The sequence below is a fragment of the Pocillopora damicornis genome, chromosome 2 (genome assembly GCF_964200805.1).
Source record: "Pocillopora damicornis chromosome 2, jaPocDami1.2, whole genome shotgun sequence".
NCBI lineage: Eukaryota > Metazoa > Cnidaria > Anthozoa > Scleractinia > Pocilloporidae > Pocillopora > Pocillopora damicornis.
In genome coordinates this window covers 10,293,247-10,312,511 of record NC_142671.1, presented here as the reverse complement: position 1 = coordinate 10,312,511, position 19,265 = coordinate 10,293,247, and the positions used below count along the sequence as shown (strand labels likewise).

The window sequence follows — 19,265 nt, the reverse complement described above, 5'->3', positions numbered from 1 at the left end:
AAAAAAGAGGTACCAAACACTTACTCCCAGCAAAGGCAACAGGGTGTCATACAAACAGAAATGGGGAAAATTATTTTGCACCCTGGTTACTCTTTAGACATTAAAAAACTTCTAAGAATTATCACCTTGGACATGTTCCAGTGATGACTGGCACCAAATTTACTTTCTTGATTGACTTACGCAAAATTGTACAACAGCTAGACAGAAGAATAAATTATTTGATCATTAGACTGTGATGTTAAAAAAACAACTGTGCCTGTAGCTTCAAATTCTCTTAGCATTAGACTGTGTAATTTCACTTTCCAACATATCAATTATTGAACCACAAAACAATTGCTGCATACAAAAGTAACCACAACTTTCCAAAAATGAAACATTACTCCTTTTTTATTAAAGCCTGTTGTCAAGTACACAAATGTGACACTTATTTCACCATCACATAATTATTTCCCTGAGCTTGTTCTCAACTCCCAATAAACATTTCACTCTTATAAATTACGGTAAAACAATAAATTATTATAGTACTCACAGAGTGAAGACAATATTTACATTTTCATAGCTAAGTAATTGCTATCCCAAGAGAAATGACAAATTGTCATTTTGAAACAAGTTATAAAAAAAGCCCCTGATGCAAATTGTAAAAAAAATACAAAAATTGTCTAAATTAATTTCACCTCCAACTAGTCATATGGAGAGTTTCCTTCTTTCACATGACAACTGCCCTAAGTTATGGAAAATATATTAAGTTACAGAAAATATATTAAGTCACAAATAGAAAGCACATATCAATAGAATAATCTTCATTTCACCCAGAGACCAAAATAGAATTTAGTTGCAGCTTGGAGCCCTGGAACTGCTAAGGATTGAGGGTCACCAGAAATTTTAGTTGGAGGCCATGAAATATTCCTCCATGGTGGGTGCATAAACATTCCACAAAATAAATATAATTATACAACACAGACTGCTGAAATTTTTCAACCAGGCAAATCATTCACAATGATGTTTGCAGTAATGTAAGCATCAAACACCATCCATTTTATACAAACATTGTGAGCAATTAAGCTCAAAGTAATAGCAACTGCATACATGCAGCCCCAACAAAACAACCCAATTTTAAGCAAATGAAGATCATCGCAGTATATACTCAACTTAAGCAGTTGAGAAATAAGGCCTGAAAAAAAGATTCAGGCCTGAATGGGAATCGAACCCATGACCTCTGCGATACCGGCGCAGCGCTCTAACCAACTGAGCTATCAAGCCAACTGGGAGCTGGTCAATTGTGAGTTCGTTATATACCCTTCTCCATCTACGGGTATATAACGAACTCACAATTGACCAGCTCCCAGTTGGCTTGATCGCTCAGTTGGTTAGAGCGCTGCGCCGGTATCGCAGAGGTCATGGGTTTGATTCCCGTTCAGGCCTGAATCTTTTTTTCAGGCCTTATTTCTCAACTGCTTAAGTTGAGTATATACTGCGATGATCTTCATTTGCTTAAAATGTATTTTCCGCAGTACAAATATATGACTTTCATGTATTCTTATTCCCTTCTCCATCTACGGGTATATAACGAACTCACAATTGACCAGCTCCCAGTTGGCTTGATAGCTCAGTTGGTTAGAGCGCTGCACCGGTATCGCAGAGGTCATGGGTTTGATTCCCGTTCAGGCCTGAATCTTTTTTTCAGGCCTTATTTCTCAACTGCTTAAGTTGAGTATATACTGCGATGATCTTCATTTGCTTAAAATGTATTTTCCGCAGTACAAATATATGACTTTCAAAACAACCCAAATTTGATACTTCAAAATTCAGAATCAAATGAATAAAATCACTCAGAGGCTCTGGGAATATTAAACCTACTAATGCTGTTGATATCTTGATGCTCATGGTTGGGCTGTCTAAATTGTGCCATGAGTTATTCTCAAGTATTGAAATTTCATTTCACTCCTGGGTTATTACTGAACCCTCAAAAGTGTGAAAACCATAATTAAGGCAATGATGTACATAATAAAAAAACTAGCTCCAAGACCAATGGCCAAATAGGAAAAAGTACGGGCTGAGTTAGATGCTACTCTTGCAGAGTTGTAGTCTCCATGTGCCATGGAATTACGCACCTAGAAAAAGAACAATTTGTCATAAAAAATCTCAAGGAAAGCGATTTCTGGGATGACCTGAAAATACTGATACTAGGTCAATATATTCCCCTCCAAATACTACCTAACACACTGCTCCCAGATAACTCCCCTATCCCCACCCCACCCCACCTCAGAACAAATGGGAAAGGGGAGGGAAAAAAAAGTCAAATAAAACTCAGTTATTGGTCTTTTTTGAAACTGTCTGGGGAAGTATGTTAGTTGGCCCATGAGGCAGTCCATGAGGTTTTCAGGTCACTCTTGATTCTGATTTAAAGATGCTGCCCTCACACTTGGCATTAAAGACACAATTTCCAGAAAACTGTTGAGATCATAGTTCTCCGTGATGCTAAAAAAATGTTTGAATCCATATGCGTAAGTGCATTCAAGAAAAACATTTGACCATAGAGCTGTAGGTTTATTAAGCCAAGTCAAAAATACACACTTGCCTCATTAGATTTCAGTATAGCCAAGATACCCACAGGCCAGCAACAACAGAGGCAGGCAAACCAAGCCAGCCCTTGGTAATCAGGAGGAGAGGCTTGAACATTTGCTTGCACCACATAAGGTGGACCAGGTTGCTAAAAGATGTCAAAACATCAATGTTACACAATTATCTGCCACAACTAGGAGAGTTTTTTTTTCAAAAGGGTGGCATTTATAATTGGTGGATATTTTGCCAATTTGAAGACCATTTTTGCACAGTTGGGTCCTTAATTGGAATTTCAAAAAGGATTATAACATGCTTTAAATTCTCACATCTAATTTTAATGTAGGAGATTAACTCATACAGTTTCTGAAGCATCTTTGTCTTTTGAACTCTATGACCAGGCTAGGGGCTTGAACAAGGATCAAAGCTAACCAGTATGTAACTGACTGTGTGCTTTAACCCTTTTACTGCTTTGAGGAAGTACTGAGTATGTCCTGTATCAGATTATACATAAGATATGAGAATGTACTCAGTATGTGCTAAGTTGTGGTACTTGTATGAACACTACTGTACACAGAAAAAACAATCAAGCTGCATATAAATATACTTATGGAAGCCTGATAAAGACTTGTTCATTTGGTGACAGAGATACCAAAAAATTCTGGTGATGAGGAAGATAATTCTGGTACTGAATTTGATGAGGAAAGCAATAGAGATTATCCCTTAAGTCTGATCCACACTGGGATGAAAAACCAGTCAGCAGCAAAAAGGTTGAAATAGGACAAAATCTTTTCAATTGAGATGCAAAAAACGTACTGTAGTGACCATGAAACCACCAGCTGGAGCACCATGGTACACTTGACCACCTTGAAAACTAGATGGAGCTTGGTAATTGGGTGGTGCTTGGTAACCAGGTGGTGCTTGGTAGCCTGGTTGCAATTGGTAAACAGGAGGAGGTACTGAGTAACCTGGCTGTTGAGGGTAAGGAGAGGGGGGATCTGCCTGATAAGGAGGTGGTAGATCATCAGTTGGTTTATTCTCTGTGTCTGGTTGAGAATCTGGGATGAAAATTTTAGGAAAATATGTTAATACTTTAAAATAAAAAAAATTAAAATCTCAATAGATGTGTCATTAAAACTGTGATTGCCTTTATTTTGCAATGTTTGATTTTCGCAAGTGGAATTGTTTATCAGTTGTGTGCAATTATGGAAGACAGTATAATACAGTACTATTTGCTGTTATGAAAATTTAAATAATGAACAAAATGGAAATTTGTAAAAGAAACAGAATTTAGGATGAAGAAACAATGAAATAGAGGGAGGGCAAGAAGGGGGGGGGGGGGAACTCAGGAGAACAGGGGCAAGGAGAAAGTGGGAAGCCAGATCTATCTGAGGGCCAGAAGCAGGAGCAGGAATTATAAACTTTAGGCACTTGTTTTTTGTCTATTACTACTTGTTATCCAGTTAAAAAACAGTACTCATCAAAGATCTTTTTACCTCCATTTAATGTCCACTGGTTGTGTTTCCACTAGGCTAATTAACTAGCTGAACATTCTTTCTAGGTGTTTGTTTACAGACCAACATTTGTTAGTTAAATGTGACATCTGTTTTCCCACATGGCAAACTGAGCCATGATATGAGCATCTGGTAAGTAACATTGCCAGAGTATTTGGCACATGTCTGTCACTATGTGCGATGCAATTGGCTGCGGTATTTACCATGACAAATTATACCATCTTGGGAGGTAGTACAACTTGATGTGAATTTCTGATCATATAGGCTAGAAAATCACTTTTTTTTCTGGTGAAAACAGTATGCATTCTTAACTCACAAAACTCAAGACAAACTGTTTTCACTGAATTTCCAGACTTTTCCAACTTTATCTAGCCAAAATTGTCTGAGTGAAAACACATAAAAAGAGGCATAAAATAGTTACTTATATGGGTACAAAAATGTACTCTTTTTCTATTGAAGTTGGTTACATGATAGGTCCTAAATAAATTTGTCATTGTCAGTAGAGCTGTAACAGTTAAAATTCTCCAGCAAACAAAGTGAGTTAGGTCACATGTCATCAGAGGCTATATTGATCAGCCTCAGTATTTTTTGGTCTGGCAATGAAAAAAATCAGTCCATGAAAGACTTCTTTTCTGCAAAGCCTTTTCTAAAATCAGACAGTCACATAGCTGCATGATACCAGTGTACAAATGTATATACAACTTTCAGCAGCTAGCTGAGGTGTAACTTAAAAACACTGTAACTACCTAATAACACTGCATTTTTCAAAAATTTCCTTTGTATTTATTTATTGAAAATATCTGTGAAAACACAGGAAATGGCATTTCCGAGAGGCCTTAAATAAAAGTTTTCCAAACCACCCTAGTTAGAGGACCTTTGTTGTTCGATACTTTCTGGTTGTCTGTACACCTTAAAGATCTGACCCTTGGGCCCCAGACTTTGAAGAAGATGTCAACTTCTCATCCATACATACAAGTATTTCAATGAGGGGGGAAGCTACTGAGTTTGTCAGATATGAAAAATTATTACCAACCATAATAAAGCCACTTTCACAATGACAACAAGATTTGTGAACAACATAATTTCCTGAAATGGATATGCAATTACTGAAGCTAGAAGCAGGGAATTAGAAAGGAGTACTAAACTCTTAAGTTTATGTGTGACTGTTCGGTTTCATTTCTAACTGGCATGATCTCAGTATATGAGGGATTCCTAAATGCAAGTAAATACACATTTGAAACTACATTAGCCATTAGATTACTCATTGGAAGATGGGAGTAATACAATAAAGGGCAGGAGTTGGGAAGCAAAGGGGCACAAAAATACTGGAGGTTGGAGAAAGTCCTACAGGAGGTGGTAGGCTGTGACCCCCCTGTCTCCTCACCCCCCCCCCCCAATGATTACATTATGATAATACCATTCTGCATTACAATCAAGTTAGAGAATACAGTTGAAATTCATTACACTCTATAACACAGCCTTTTGATTTGGCATGCAACATGCACAAGACAAGGCAATCTAATCTCTAAAATTTGATGACTTACATTTCTACAAATAAATTTCAGTTACAGTGGCAATGCATTTACCTTTTGCTGCCATAACTTGAGGTTATATGAGTAGCCACCTTCCCTTACAATGTTAGCCAGCAGTCAGATCTGTTTCAATAGAACAATTTATCATTAGAATTGCTGATCAAGGTGCCATCAAACCTCATGAAGGGGCCAACTGATGGCTTATTCATTGTGAAGTATATTTCAGTTTCATTTCACACTGGTATTAACCCATCACGATAAACTGCCTGATCTCAAACAAGGTACCGTTTTTTAGGAGCAAAAACTGTGACGGTCAGAAATGAAATCAATATTTCCCAGTTCAAGATCATTTTTGCATAAGTTTGGAAGATCTCGAACACTTACATAAACGCATGAAGACAACTAAAATACGAACGTCTAACACAATGTATTAAATACATGATATGCGCTTACTGCACTCAAAACTGAAAAAAAAAATTATTTATTCGATTCTGGTAATATATTAAAACAAAGAAAGGGCATCCGTAAGCATTGAATTCATTGCAGTCGCAGTCTCCGCGTATTTCGTGCTAGTTGTGACGCTACCGAGAAAAATTCGACAAGTAACAGATACGTCGCTTGAAAAAACACACGAAAAGATAAAAACAATTAAAAAAAAATCCCTAAGATTCTGATTTACGTATTCAAACACAAATTCTATTTCCTACGTCCAAACAGGGCTAAGGAGTGGTAAGACCGGTAGTTAACTACATTTACAATACCTTGGTCAATAAGTTACAGACTTAGTCTTGCGAAAAAGCACTTCCAAACTACAGTGTGAAGTAATTTCAAAATCGAACAAACAAACAATCACGAACAAGCATAATCACGACTCTGCCATAAGTTCAGTGAGCGCGTGAGAAGAAGTTAAAAAGGCGCTGGCTACTTACCAAGAGAAAGTAAGAACACGTCTTCTTCTTAGAGCTATTAGTTCCCGACTAAAGAGCAAGATCAATCACCTTCATTCGAGCAGTAAAGAGCAGAAAAACGCACCGCAAGCGCAATGATCACGCCAAGTGAATAAAGCTAAAGGAATATTCTAAGTTGCGTCATTACCCCGTGGGAGTGAGGAGTGGCGGGGGGGGGGGGGAGGGGGAGGAGGACATCTGTCTAACTACATTAGCGTAATGTACATGAAAAATTGCAAACAGTAGAAAGGTTTCCAAACTAATTTTGGTGGTCAAGGAAGAAGCTCGAATCAACCATCACACAGATTTGGAGAACGGGAGATCTAATTGATCGTTCAACTGGAGACATGTTTTCACTCCATTTTAAATATAACTGAAACTATGTTAAACAATTTATCAGTTTGGCAGTATTCGTGATAGATCGCCGGTAGATTTTGAAAATGGAATTCGTTTCAGCTGGAGAGAGAGCAGAAAGCTAGTATTTAATTAGATTAAAAAAAAAACAGTGAGGAAAACCCCGCTTTGTAAGAACAGCGAATAAGAAATAAACATTTTTCTTTTTAATCCTCAGACTATAAACCATAGTAATATCGCATGTATGCTAATACTTTTAAATAGACAACGGCGTTTCGCAGATTTCGCCTCTGTTTTCAAATGTCTCAGCTGAAAAGGTAGTCTGCACTAACTTTCCTTTCTCTAGGAAAATTAAATAAGAAAATTAACTTTAATCAACATTTCTTTAGATTAATACTTCACTAATTGTCAATGCCACCTAATAAAGAGAAAAATAACTCATACCGTCACGTTTAGTTACAGGTGCGAATTTAGAAGACCGTCCGTTGAGTGAATCGATAGCAGCTGAAAGAGGTTTCCATTGATTCTGATCAGCCAATCAGAGCACGCACAGCCTTCAGACTTGTTTAGCTTGTCGCGCTTTGATCAAAGCCCTCGTGCATTTTACAGCATTGGTAGACTTTCGAAATGTTGAGCTGGTTCATTTTTTGCTTTCTAGCAGGCTTGCAAGCTTCTTTTGGGAACTATGTTCCCATTTGCCAACAGGCAAGTGAACGGAACGTATCTAGCCCAGAACTGCCTACCTTTCCCACGGCCTTCTCGACCTCTGTAGAGGTAACCATCGTCAACAAGAACTACACTGCCATTTACAAGGAATTCTATGACCTAGCCGCGAACAAGGGTAGCTTGCAGCGAACAAAAGATGGAAAGACAACCCGCTCTATCTACGACTACAGTTTAGACGAGAGAATCGATTTGGATATGAGTGCGCAAAACTGTTTCGTCTCTTCTATATACGTAGGACCACGTCATTTTAATTTTTTCGGAAACAACAACTCGCATATCGAAAGCGTCTCACAGTTGTTTCATTTTGCAAAAAGGTTTAACGAAACCTATATGGGTGTTGTGTCCATTCGAGGAATCAGGTAAGTGCATAGAAATATTTTGTTGAAGTAAACGGTCTCCTATAGCCTTGCAACATAGAGCTTAAAATGAAATTGAAAGGTATTTTCGCTTTCGAATCACGTCTCATGCTATGTGTGTCAGTTTCAATACGTTAGTTTTTTTAAAGTTAACTTCAGTTAAGAAGGAGATTATGGATGGACAGGTGCTCGTAATATTAGACTTTATTTGCAGCGTACTTAAGGATGAGACACAGAATATCAATAAAAGCAGCCATGCGTGGAAGAGGATTCTGTACATGTTTTGGAGCGATTCGATACGAAAGTGGCTGGCTTCCAAAGTTACTTAAGCATTTTTGGATTTTCTTTTTCATTCTATTATTTTTCTTTAGTCGAGACAGGATTTGTGTTCACTGATATGTCAGCCATGTGTTTTAGCTGTGCAAGTGTTTTACATTAGTATGTCGTTGATCCAGTACTCAAGAAAGTCACGTGAAATTCATGCATCAGTGACATTTAGAAAGCAACCCATTCACTGGTGTTTTCATTACCAACCGAAAATGATTCAGCATTATTAAGGTTATGCTATAATTGCAACTAGATGATTCTTCTTCACCCAAGCAGAAATAATTAATGATTCATTTATAAAAATAAGTGACATCTGCTTTTTTTGGTGTGTTTTCACCCCTTTTGTCCTGAAGATGTGAATATTAATTACCTGTAATGTCAGACAATTTTATACCCCATTCACAGTGATGTTTTAACTTCTTTAGAACCTGTTTTGTTAAACATTGTTTAAACCTGTTGTCTGCAGAGAAGCTGCTTAAACCATTGCTGACTTTAAATTTATGCACATTGAAATACAAGTCAGGCCCCATGTAAAGGGGGTAACCAAGACAACCCTCCCCCTGAGTTACCCTGGGTGAGTTAACTTATTACTTACTTCTTTACAAAATTCAGCCAAACGTTTACATGAGGTTGTAAACTCCTCTTGGTTAGGCAAGACAACTCGGGAGGGGGAGGGGGGGGGGGTGTTGGGCCAAGGTGCAAGACAACTCGAACAGAAAATGCATGCACATGGTAAGACTGGGATGTTTACAGCTATTTTTTTACCTGTGGTTCACCACTTTGTTGATTATGTAACTTGGCCAAACAAGAGTCAGCAGGTGTATGTGTCAAATTTCATATAAATACTCTGTAAAGTTGTCTGAGGGGGAAGTTTGTCTTGGGTACCCAAGATCATATAAATGGGGTCTTAGTGACTCATGTTTGAATCCCATTGAAATTAAAATTTTTCAGGTCTCTGCTTCTGATTTTCATTCAGTTTAACCCAATTAACTAAGCATGTTTTGCTGGTGTGGATGGGATATTGTATTGTTTGCTCCAACAAGAGTACAAAGTTAAATCAAACAGTATCTCCTTTTTGATTATTTTCTATTCTCTCACCACATTTCTGCCTGAAATACATTGACATGGTGAGCAGATATTATTTTTAAGTCACACACAAGAGTGAAAAGGTTAAATGTTATGTTGCGATGTTTACTATATTTTGGTCATGAGCAAGTTGCCATCTTTCTAAATGGCGGCTTTCAGAAATAGATAAAATTTGGTTTTTGCATAAATTTCAAGTTATTTACAGGAGCAAAAAGTAGAAGGGCTCACATAATTTTTTTTGTGTGTTTGATAAATTTTTGCATGCAATTATATCTGTGATACCTGAAGTTACCATCATACTGATACAGTGTACTTGTTGAAGCATTTTGATTTTAGTTACAGTGTCACAGTAGTTTGCTTCTTCTCCGAGACACGAGTTATTTCATGCTTCACTTCAGTACATGTTATGCAGTGGTCACAACATTTCAGTCAGTGAGCAGAATATATGTTGCATTTAATTTTTCATCACATTAATTTTGAAAGTTCAACTAGTTAAAATTGAACCTGTATTAAGTGGCAGCATATCAAGCAGTCACCCTGTAATAAGCGGTTGGTTGTCAAAGTCCTAAAATTTTCCCTCTCTACACATTGACACCTACGTGTAACACGTGTCTATCCAAAAGTTAAAATTTTGGAGAAACCGGAAAGTAAACACAATGCGCAGACAAGTTTTATAAGTCATCTTTTCCCAAAAACAAGTTCAAGTGAAAGAACACCATTTAAATAACTTGCTTTCCACGAAAAAAGCGATAGATGCATATTGAGTTTTTACTCTAAAATCAAGATAAAAGATAAAAATCAGTAAATTTTTGCGCAAGTGTGCAAACAAGTATGCAGATCGGATTTCAAAGTGAATATGCAAATTTATCAGTGTGTGGAGAGATCTCGTGCCACATGGAATTTATAAATGAGAAGAAAGACGAAACTGACCAAGGAACGTTTCGGGAAGAAAGCTTTATTCAAAACAGTTCTTGATTTTCTGTTAGAACCGAAAAACGTACGAATTTCTTACGTGTGCGAAACCCACGAAGTAGAATTCATCATGCATAGATCGATGTCTACTTGACTTCACGGCAAGAATATTGCGCAGCGTTATGTTGAAAATACTGAAAGTTCTACGTTTTAACACAAAATCTTCTATCAAATACTTTTGGACGTCTCATTACTCAAACATGATATTTACCGTGCCTTGGAATCTGCATAATGTCCCTAGGCCTCGCTTGAAGTCCGATAGTTTGGTGTTCACATTACGGCCCTAATTCGCATCACTTTGGAGTATTGTCGACTCGAAAGCTTATTTTGTCGCTTTTAAGACCTTGATGTCCATAATTTTTCAAGCAGATTACTCTATAGTATTTTTTCTTTTCATTTTGTGTTCCAGGAGGTCTAAAATGGTCGGAAAGAAACAGAAAATCCGACTTGAAAATATTGAGAGTCGGCCGCGCGTACGCCATCTTTTCATATTTGATCATTTCTTGTGAACGTATAAAATGTCGCCTCTGTACTACCCCTAAAGTAATCGAAATAACTGCGCAAAACACGGATTCTGATTGGTACATAGATCCTCTAACAACAGAGGAAGTTTGGAGACAAAATTCTGCTTAGTAGGGGAGATAGGGGTGGAAAGCGTCTCTCGCGCAAGTCCCCCACGCGGCACGGGCGGTTATGGGCGGTTCAGGTGTCAATGGGTTATTAAATTAATTACTGTATATTCACCCATGAGAAGTGGTAGTGGTAATCTCCATTGAGTCCTGGTTAGAGGTTATTGCAGATAAAATAAAGTTTTGGTTTGCTTTCCACTACAAAATTATATTGAAAATGTTTTTTAGGCAACTAGCTGTGACTGAATAATTTTGATTTTTCTTTATGAAGGAACGGCACTATGCATAGTCTTAGCCTGCAAGGTTGTTGTTTGGTCTTGTTATGCAACAGGGCAATAGAGTGTTGCATGACAAGACCAAACAACAGCTGTTAAGGAGACTACAGGATGCATGGTACTGATGCACTTTAATTTTTTTATTTAGACACCAGTAGCAATAGACAATTAAAATACATGTGTCTGAGGTTATTTCAGATAAATTAGAAGGTTTATTTTTTTTGCAGTCCATTGAACAATAATTTCATATGTCTGGGAATCTTTTAAAAGTAAATGCTCTGTTTCTTTTACAAAAATGCAAACATCAGTTAAAGAGCTGTACTTGGTGTCCAAAAAGTATTTATTTATAATAACTTCATTTGCCTAAATAATAAGGTAATAATAATAATATATAACAGTGTCTCACCCAAAACAATTAACTCGCGTGGGTAGCTACCTATGTTTCTATAAATCAAGTTAAATTATTTTCTGATTAAATGATTTAACCCTTTAACCTCCAAGAGTGACTAGCATCTAATTTCTCCTTACAATATCACTTCTGAATCATACATTAAGGTCATGAGAATAAAGGAAATGATCACCAACTAAAGAAGCTCTTGATTGTTAAACAAATTCTCCTTGTCAGCACCTTAAGAAATGTGTAAAGAACAGTATGGAGAATATGCATATTAGGGTGTAAAGATTTGAGACTATTTCTTTGAGTAGGGTTAGGATTAAGGTTATTTTTGTTTTGGAGATTGTTTGCGTCAAGGTTAGCTTTCTCAGGGGGTTATGGTTACATGAGGTAGCCATTAGATTTGGCTTGCTGCCTTCTGGTGTTTCTTTTCAATAATATACCTACATGTAGTTAGTGGGAAGGTAATAAATTGTTCAAATGAATTACTTACGGCTTGGAGTGCTGCTTTATTGAATTTTGCTTTATCTAACTTGTCTTTTCAGATGCAATCATTGGAGGGCTTGTGTTGTGCATGGTAATAGTTCATATTACTTGGACTATTATTTTTCAGTGCCAGGTTGGAAAACAAGTTGGCCCAATGCAACAGTGGTGCGGGCTGTCATTAATGGTACATCTGTCAGGGGTGGTGCCCCACATGATTTTTATCATGTTTATGACTTTTTCAATTTCCGACCTGGTTCCCCAAACCCATCTGAATTTCAGCTTCCCAGTGGATATTTCTGTGCAGGACTTAAAGGTTTAAACAAGACTGTCCCTAAAGTTCCTTCAGCATTTAGTGTGAACTTTGAAATGGTTTTTAGGGGCACCTGGAGAAACAGAACTTTTTTTGTTGATTCAAATTGGCAGGTATGGACATTAATGTGTATTAACTCATCTACTCTATTATTAATTGAAAATGTTTACGACCAATAATTAATGTATAACATTATATTAATTCAATCATTTATTTAATTCATTTTGTATTAATTTTTTTGTTCAACGTTTGTTCTGTGGTTTTGTTGATTACCACAAATTATGTCTTTTTTGTACTCTTGCTGATGAGAATCAAGTTTCTAGAATTATTTGCTCTTCAAATTGTGCTAACAGGTCTCTATTTCTGGATTGTGGAAATGTTTTAATTTATAAAAGCACCAGTCTTAATCTGCAAGATGGTATGATGGGATGTACTCAGTCTAAAAATCAAGGAATTGGATTCACACAATTTTATGGAAGTTATGAAGGTAGAGCAAAACTTCATATTTAACACTTCTGACACAAGTATAACAGACATTTTCTTTTATTTAACAGGAAATTTATGACCTTGAGAAAAAACTGTTCTTGGTGAAGCACCCAAACTGGTTTAGTAGCCATGGTCAAGTTGTAACAATCCATGATTTCAACACAGGAATTTCTTACAATATATCAACTGGCAAGACTGGGCCAGTGTGCAACATATCTGCTCTGTCTTCTTTGACACGAGCTTGGGATGTGTATCGTGACGGACACCACCACATTCGCATGAAGACAACTCATCAGTTATTTAACACACCTCAAAGAAATGGGTCATCTCCCCTTATTTACAAGGGTTCTTCTACTGTGCGTGGAATTGATGTAGACATCTGGGTTGGAAAGGGCATGATCAAAAACAGGACTTCAAATGAGTCGACTGAGGTGATCATTATACAACACAATTTTTGAAAGTTATGCAGTACCATTTGTAACAAAATCATAGCTGCATACAATTCTAATTAATGACAGCAAAAACTTGCTAGTTGATATATTTCAATAAAACTTTTAATACAATATTGTTTTATATGTACAAAACTGTATTCTTCGTTGGAGGGAGTTCATACTTTCTTATTTAGTCTGACCAATTCCCAATTTAAATTTTGATAGTCCTTCACCTGCTAGTAAGTTCTTTTAGCCCTTTACACCCTAACATCAGTATTCATATTCTCCATACTGTTCTCTGTACATCTACTAAAACTTGTTATAACCATTGTCTAGTTTCTTTCTCAAAATTTGTCATAGTTGTGATTAATTTGTAACAGGACTTTGTGTTGTCCAATTCTGTTGGTAATCATACTTGTAAGTAACAAATCAGACTTGTGCTTCACAGTCATCTTATCTTGTTAATCACTTCTATGATTAGAGACTGAATTGGACTCCACTCAGGGAGAAAAAAAATCAGACAGACTCACTCTTACAGTGCAGACTTTTAATCTAGATATCTTTCATGACTCAATTCCTTTGTATTATCAACAGTAATTGTTTCTTACTGTTATAAATAGTCACAACCCTCTTTGGTCTCTTTAAGATTTAAATCAAGGGTTGTCTGCATTTAGTTATTCGACTGTTTAGGGAAAAATAATTACATTTTCTGTTTGAAGTAGCCAGAAATTATTAGTCAAAGAAATTAAATTATGTTGTGTGCAGGTGTTAAGCTGAAGAAGTACTTCTTCCTTATTTTAATTACAATGATTTTTTCCACTTTGTGCTTTTTTGTTCATTTATAGACTATCTTTGAGTATTCCTTCTCAAAACCAAAGTGGATATTCATGGCAGGTTCACAGACCAACCAAACCCAGGTCCCTGTGCGCCTCGACATGTACACATCAGATGGACATCACTTGATGTTTAACATGTTCAATTTTGATGCTAAGGCTGCAGAGACAACAGCCTTTGACATTAAACCTTGCTTCAAATGGGATGAGCAACGCTATGTTCAGTTTAACCTTAAAGGTCAGAGAAATAGCAATAATTGTCTTTTTCTTGTGGACATCCCACTGATTCTTAATACTGTTTTTACGCCTGTTGATAGTTTTGGCAAGCCCAATCAGCATTATCATTAGCATTATTATTATTATTTCTATCATTATTATAACTGAATATAACGGTAGTGCTTTTATTATCAATTATTAGGGGTTTCATTTAGTTTTGTTATGAGGAGATGCTCGTTGGAGAATAGGCAGGCAGAAAATACCACTTAAGGTGGACCACTTCCTGTCTTGTATGGCTGAGCTTGTAGAGCTCAAAGTACTCAAAGTAATTAGCACCTTACCACAGAGAAATTCTGGTAACCCATCATGCCAAGAAAATTTGGTTTTGATGTCACTTTTCAATGTTTTCCCCTTCATCTATGCAATAAACTCTGTATTACTATACAGCATTCATGAAAAAATGCATTGTGGGTGCGACGCATAGTTTAAATGTAAGCAACTGTTGGACAATGCATTTTCACATTCCTTACTAATCAAGATGACACTTTTGGAAGGTCCAAATGGAAGGCAAAGTATGTTAGAAAATATGCACATCTCTGAAATGCATGGTACCTACAACTTGAAAACGGAGGAAAAAAATTTACTTCCTAAGTTTAGTCTGGGGCAGCGAAATAATATATGTTAAAGACATTGTGGGATAGTAGTTTTGTAATTTACTGTTGATCAATTAAATATCAACTCTCTGACTCTTTTAGGTAATTATGCAAAATATGCTGCCTCAAGGGAGTTCAAGTTATCTCTCAGCAAGACTATCAGTGAAGCAGCAAATGTGACAATTGTCAGAGTGAATGGAATGAGGGTAAATGATTTTAATTTTTACTTAAAAGTGTATATGGACGATAAGAGCATTGATGACAGTGCTAATATTAATTGTTTATTCACTAAAGTGGAGGTGAACAGTGGTGGCTATCTTCCAAGCCACAAAGCCACAAGATACAAGTATCCAGCACTTTCAGTTCAGTTCAACAGTTCAACACTGCGATGAATGTAATTGTTTTTAGTAAATGCATGCTTCACAGGAACCAAAATCAATTTCTTCTCTTAGGCTGCTTGGAGGTGAAAAGTACTTTCAGCTAAATTCTTTTTAACTAGCCGATCAGCATGCCCAAAAGGCTTTATTCACCTGTATGGTATATATGGATGTTAGTTACACTGGATTTTGGATTAATGTAGTCTAAAATGAATTTGCAAAAATCAGCAACCTTTATCATGTTGAGAGCTGGTGCCACCAAAACTGGTACAAGTTAGAGTCTTATTGACAATGAGAAATAATTTGAAAATTCACATATTTGCACTGCGGTAGAAAGATGAAATTAGAAGATCCTCGCAGCTAAGAACACTACTGAAACTAGTAGTTGTAAGAAGGACCTGAAAAAAAAAAATTTATTTAGAATTTGCCTTTTTAATAAACAATTATTGGATGCAGTTTTTGTGATATCCCGAATAATCAAGGTCAAGGTAGGGCTAATCTGCCTCAACCTTCAGCTTAGTCTGATTACCCTTACCAAGACATTGATTATTCTAGATATATATAAAAAAAAAAAACAGAATCTGATGATTGTTTTGTTACACATTGAACAAAAAAAGAAAAGGTTGCAACAGTAAGTTGAACTGGTAATTTATTTCTAAACATGTAAAAATATACATATCAACAGGCAACACAAAGTGCACCAACTTGACATGATACCCTTAGAAATCATGCACCACAGTCATACATGACATGACTACCCATGACACGTGGTGTTCGGCTGATAACCCCTATCTCAACCTTGATTATTCTGGATATCACAAAAACCTCATCTAATAATTGTTTAATATGCTGTCAATTTTCAGTTAATGGACAATGAGGGTCAAATGACTGTTGCTTTCATTTTGCTGAACAAAACAAAGCCTGTTGTTGATGCAGAGGTTACAATATATCCTGAAAACGGTCTCAAGGATGCAGTGGGTGCCTTAAAGAAAACAGTTCAGAGTGGAGCATTCAAAGTTAACTTCCAAACCAGTAAGAATAGCTTTTTTTCATGTTATATTTTTCACAGCAAATACATGTAGTAAATTCATATGACAGAGTGAAGAAAAATATTTGAAGCCTTAGTTGACATACTATGAAGGTGAGTTTTGATTAATGAGAACTACAAGAAATTTATTGTTTTTGACTGGCTATCAGCAGCCCAATTTCACCACTTGCATGGGAGCTACACTTTACAAAGTAGTGTGTAGTTTCAAAGTCCAGGAATTGAAACTAACCAATATACATCCAACAATCCCTAGAAGATACATTTTTTGGTAAAAGTTAATTTTTTTAGCAGCTTTAACACTTACCAGTAACTGTTGACTGTTATGTCTTGACAGAAGCCATACCTGCTGAGAAGTCTTCATTCAGAGAAGGCCTGGTGCCAGTGACGCCTCCTCCTGCTCCACCCAGACCAACAGAGAAACCCACAGGCAAACCAGGTCCAGGGGATAAAAGTGAAGTCAAAACAAAGGGTGTGTCAAGTGGTGCAGCAGCTGGAATTTCTATCCTCATGCTCGTAGTTGGAATATTTGGAGGCTTGGTTATTGCACATGTGATCATGAAGCGTCGTGGAACAAGCTTGTTCCAGTATCAGCGTCAGGCATAGCTGTAGTTGTGTTCAGTTAGTTGTTTACAGTATAACCCCTTTTGTATTACTCCATTGTGCTAAAATGTTTTGTTCCATTTGTGTTAATAATGAGCATAATTTACATTGGTCCAATGTTGTTTACAGTATAACCCCTTTTGTATTACTCCATTGTGCTAAAATGTTTTGTTCCATTTGTGTTAATAATGAGCATAATTTACATTGGTCTAATGAATGTAGAGTAAGGATCTAAAGCTGTTATGGGTTTTCTGCCACTCAAGTCTGGTTTCATCATTTTAGAATATCAGGTACAGTACAGTGCGAAAGAGAGTGATATGAGTTACAGCAAAAGTGAGGAAGCCACAGTTGATCTCAGTTTTAAAAAATGGATTGTTTAAGAAGCTTCTCTGAATTGTAAGATTCTGGCAGAATCAATAGTGTTAGCCATGTTTTATTAATTTTTTAAGTTAAAATAACTGAGGAAGTAAAAAACTTTTTTAAAGATCCACCTAATCAGTTGTTGGGGAATCTATGTGGAATCTATGGATCTATGTGCAACCCAAATGTATAGCCAATCCCTTAATCCTTTAACTCACAAAGTTGAACAGAATATCAATTCTGCCTCAGTATGTGTCATTAAATTTCTTAAAGTTTTAGCATAGGGTATTTTGGTCATCAATCTAACAATATCCTATAGCTGATATTTTCAGGCTTTGATCTCTATCACCTTTCTGCTGTAATATGAAAAATGCATTTTTTGTTGCTCTTGGGAGTGAAAGGGATAAAATAAGCTGATGGGAGAAATAATGTGCTCTCTATTGTTTTCCTTTGTGACCAGATACATGTACAACATATTCACTAGACGTTGTATGATACTAGTACAGAATGCATATGTACGAAATGCATTTGTTACAAAGAAGGCATTCTGTCTAAGCATTCATGTAATTATTTACATTTTGTTTAGCACCTGTGCAATTGAAGTGTCTTAAACATGTATTGATAAATGCATAGTCACATTGAAGTGGGAATGGGAACTCTTCTCACTGACTCTAAAGTGTAAAATCTATTCTTTCATACAATATGCAGACTTATTTAACTGTGGAATAGCTATAAGCTAACATAATTTAGCTAGGTATAAGTGGTAAGTGTCTATGTCCATCCATTTTTTAACACCTTGTAGTAGTTAGAGGAGTAAGATTTAAAAATGTGTGGGTAAGGTATTTTTATTTATTGCTGAGCTTTTTATGTTCATCATTATTAAAACATCAACTTCAAGGAAACAATGTTTTCCTTTAAGTAAATAATGTGTAAGGTGGTGGCTCAATTTGAGTCAGTCAGCAACTTTATGTGATTAAATTGTGGATGAAAAGTTTGGGAAGTTAATGTTGATGCTAGTCAAGGGGTAATTTCTTGGGTAAGTAGATTTGATGCTAATGAAGACACTACATCCCCTTTCAGTTCCAACTTCCCCCTACTTTATTAGACAAGATAATATGATTGTCAGTCCTGTATATGTTGTTTGCGTTATCCTTACAGTCTATGTGGAATTAAGAGACAAAGAAATTTGTGGAATGCTCCCAAATGAAACTGAGAGAGTGTCCTGGAAGGTTGGTGTGAGGGCCAGAAATCTACCCCATCCCACAATGGGGTAGAGTTGCCGCCCAAATTTCTGCTGAACTCATTCCACAGCAAATTTTTACTCAGAACCAAATATCTATTCCTGTTTTTTGTTTGTTATTCCCAGTCCATTCCTTTTATCTTATCTTCTATTGCCAGCCTCAATTCATCCTTTCAAGCTCTTCCTTGAAGTGAAGGAACCTGAATGATAAGGGGAGCTGTTAGTGGTTTTCAATGTAGCATACAGTCATGTAGAATTGATAATTATTTCTTTGAGAGGCATACATAGAATGTAATTCTATGTAATTAGGGGTGACTTTAAGTGTGCAAGTAGAATTATTCCTTGGTCGCAATCTTAGAGCCAAAATTGGAGTACAAAAGTTACCTGATCATGACAAAGGAGTGCAGGAGAAAGAATTTGCACTTTGCACAATCTTTTTATATTTTCAATGGATTAATAGAGCCTAATCCAGTATTGCACTGTTTTTTCCCTCCAGCATGCACCCAAATGTTAATCCTCTACATTGCATCCTCTCAATAGACATCAGATGCAAA

General features: G+C 36.5%; 2 protein-coding genes and 1 non-coding gene across 3 annotated transcripts; 1 reads left to right on the top strand and 2 right to left on the bottom strand.

Moving 5' to 3' along the window:
• Positions 1-1,186: 1,186 nt before the first annotated feature.
• Positions 1,187-1,260, bottom strand: Trnat-ggu (transfer RNA threonine (anticodon GGU)). The gene has a single exon. It is a non-coding gene; the product is annotated as a tRNA-Thr (tRNA).
• Positions 1,261-1,761: 501 nt separating this feature from the next.
• LOC113670848 (uncharacterized) lies at positions 1,762-6,711 on the bottom strand. Its single transcript, XM_027187037.2, has 5 exons — positions 6,535-6,711; positions 5,660-5,728; positions 3,376-3,617; positions 2,579-2,710; positions 1,762-2,111 (listed from the first exon to the last, which is right to left on the bottom strand). Exons 2-5 carry the CDS (start codon positions 5,670-5,672, stop codon positions 1,953-1,955), a joined length of 546 nt encoding a protein of 181 aa, XP_027042838.2. The 5' UTR covers positions 5,673-5,728; positions 6,535-6,711; the 3' UTR covers positions 1,762-1,952.
• A 396-nt stretch (positions 6,712-7,107) lies between these two features.
• LOC113670835 (uncharacterized) lies at positions 7,108-18,462 on the top strand. The gene is made up of 7 exons (XM_027187020.2): positions 7,108-7,991; positions 12,217-12,580; positions 13,022-13,384; positions 14,230-14,455; positions 15,189-15,292; positions 16,327-16,495; positions 16,846-18,462. Exons 1-7 carry the CDS (start codon positions 7,534-7,536, stop codon positions 17,112-17,114), a joined length of 1,953 nt encoding a protein of 650 aa, XP_027042821.2. The 5' UTR covers positions 7,108-7,533; the 3' UTR covers positions 17,115-18,462.
• The last annotated feature ends 803 nt before the right edge of the window (positions 18,463-19,265 follow it).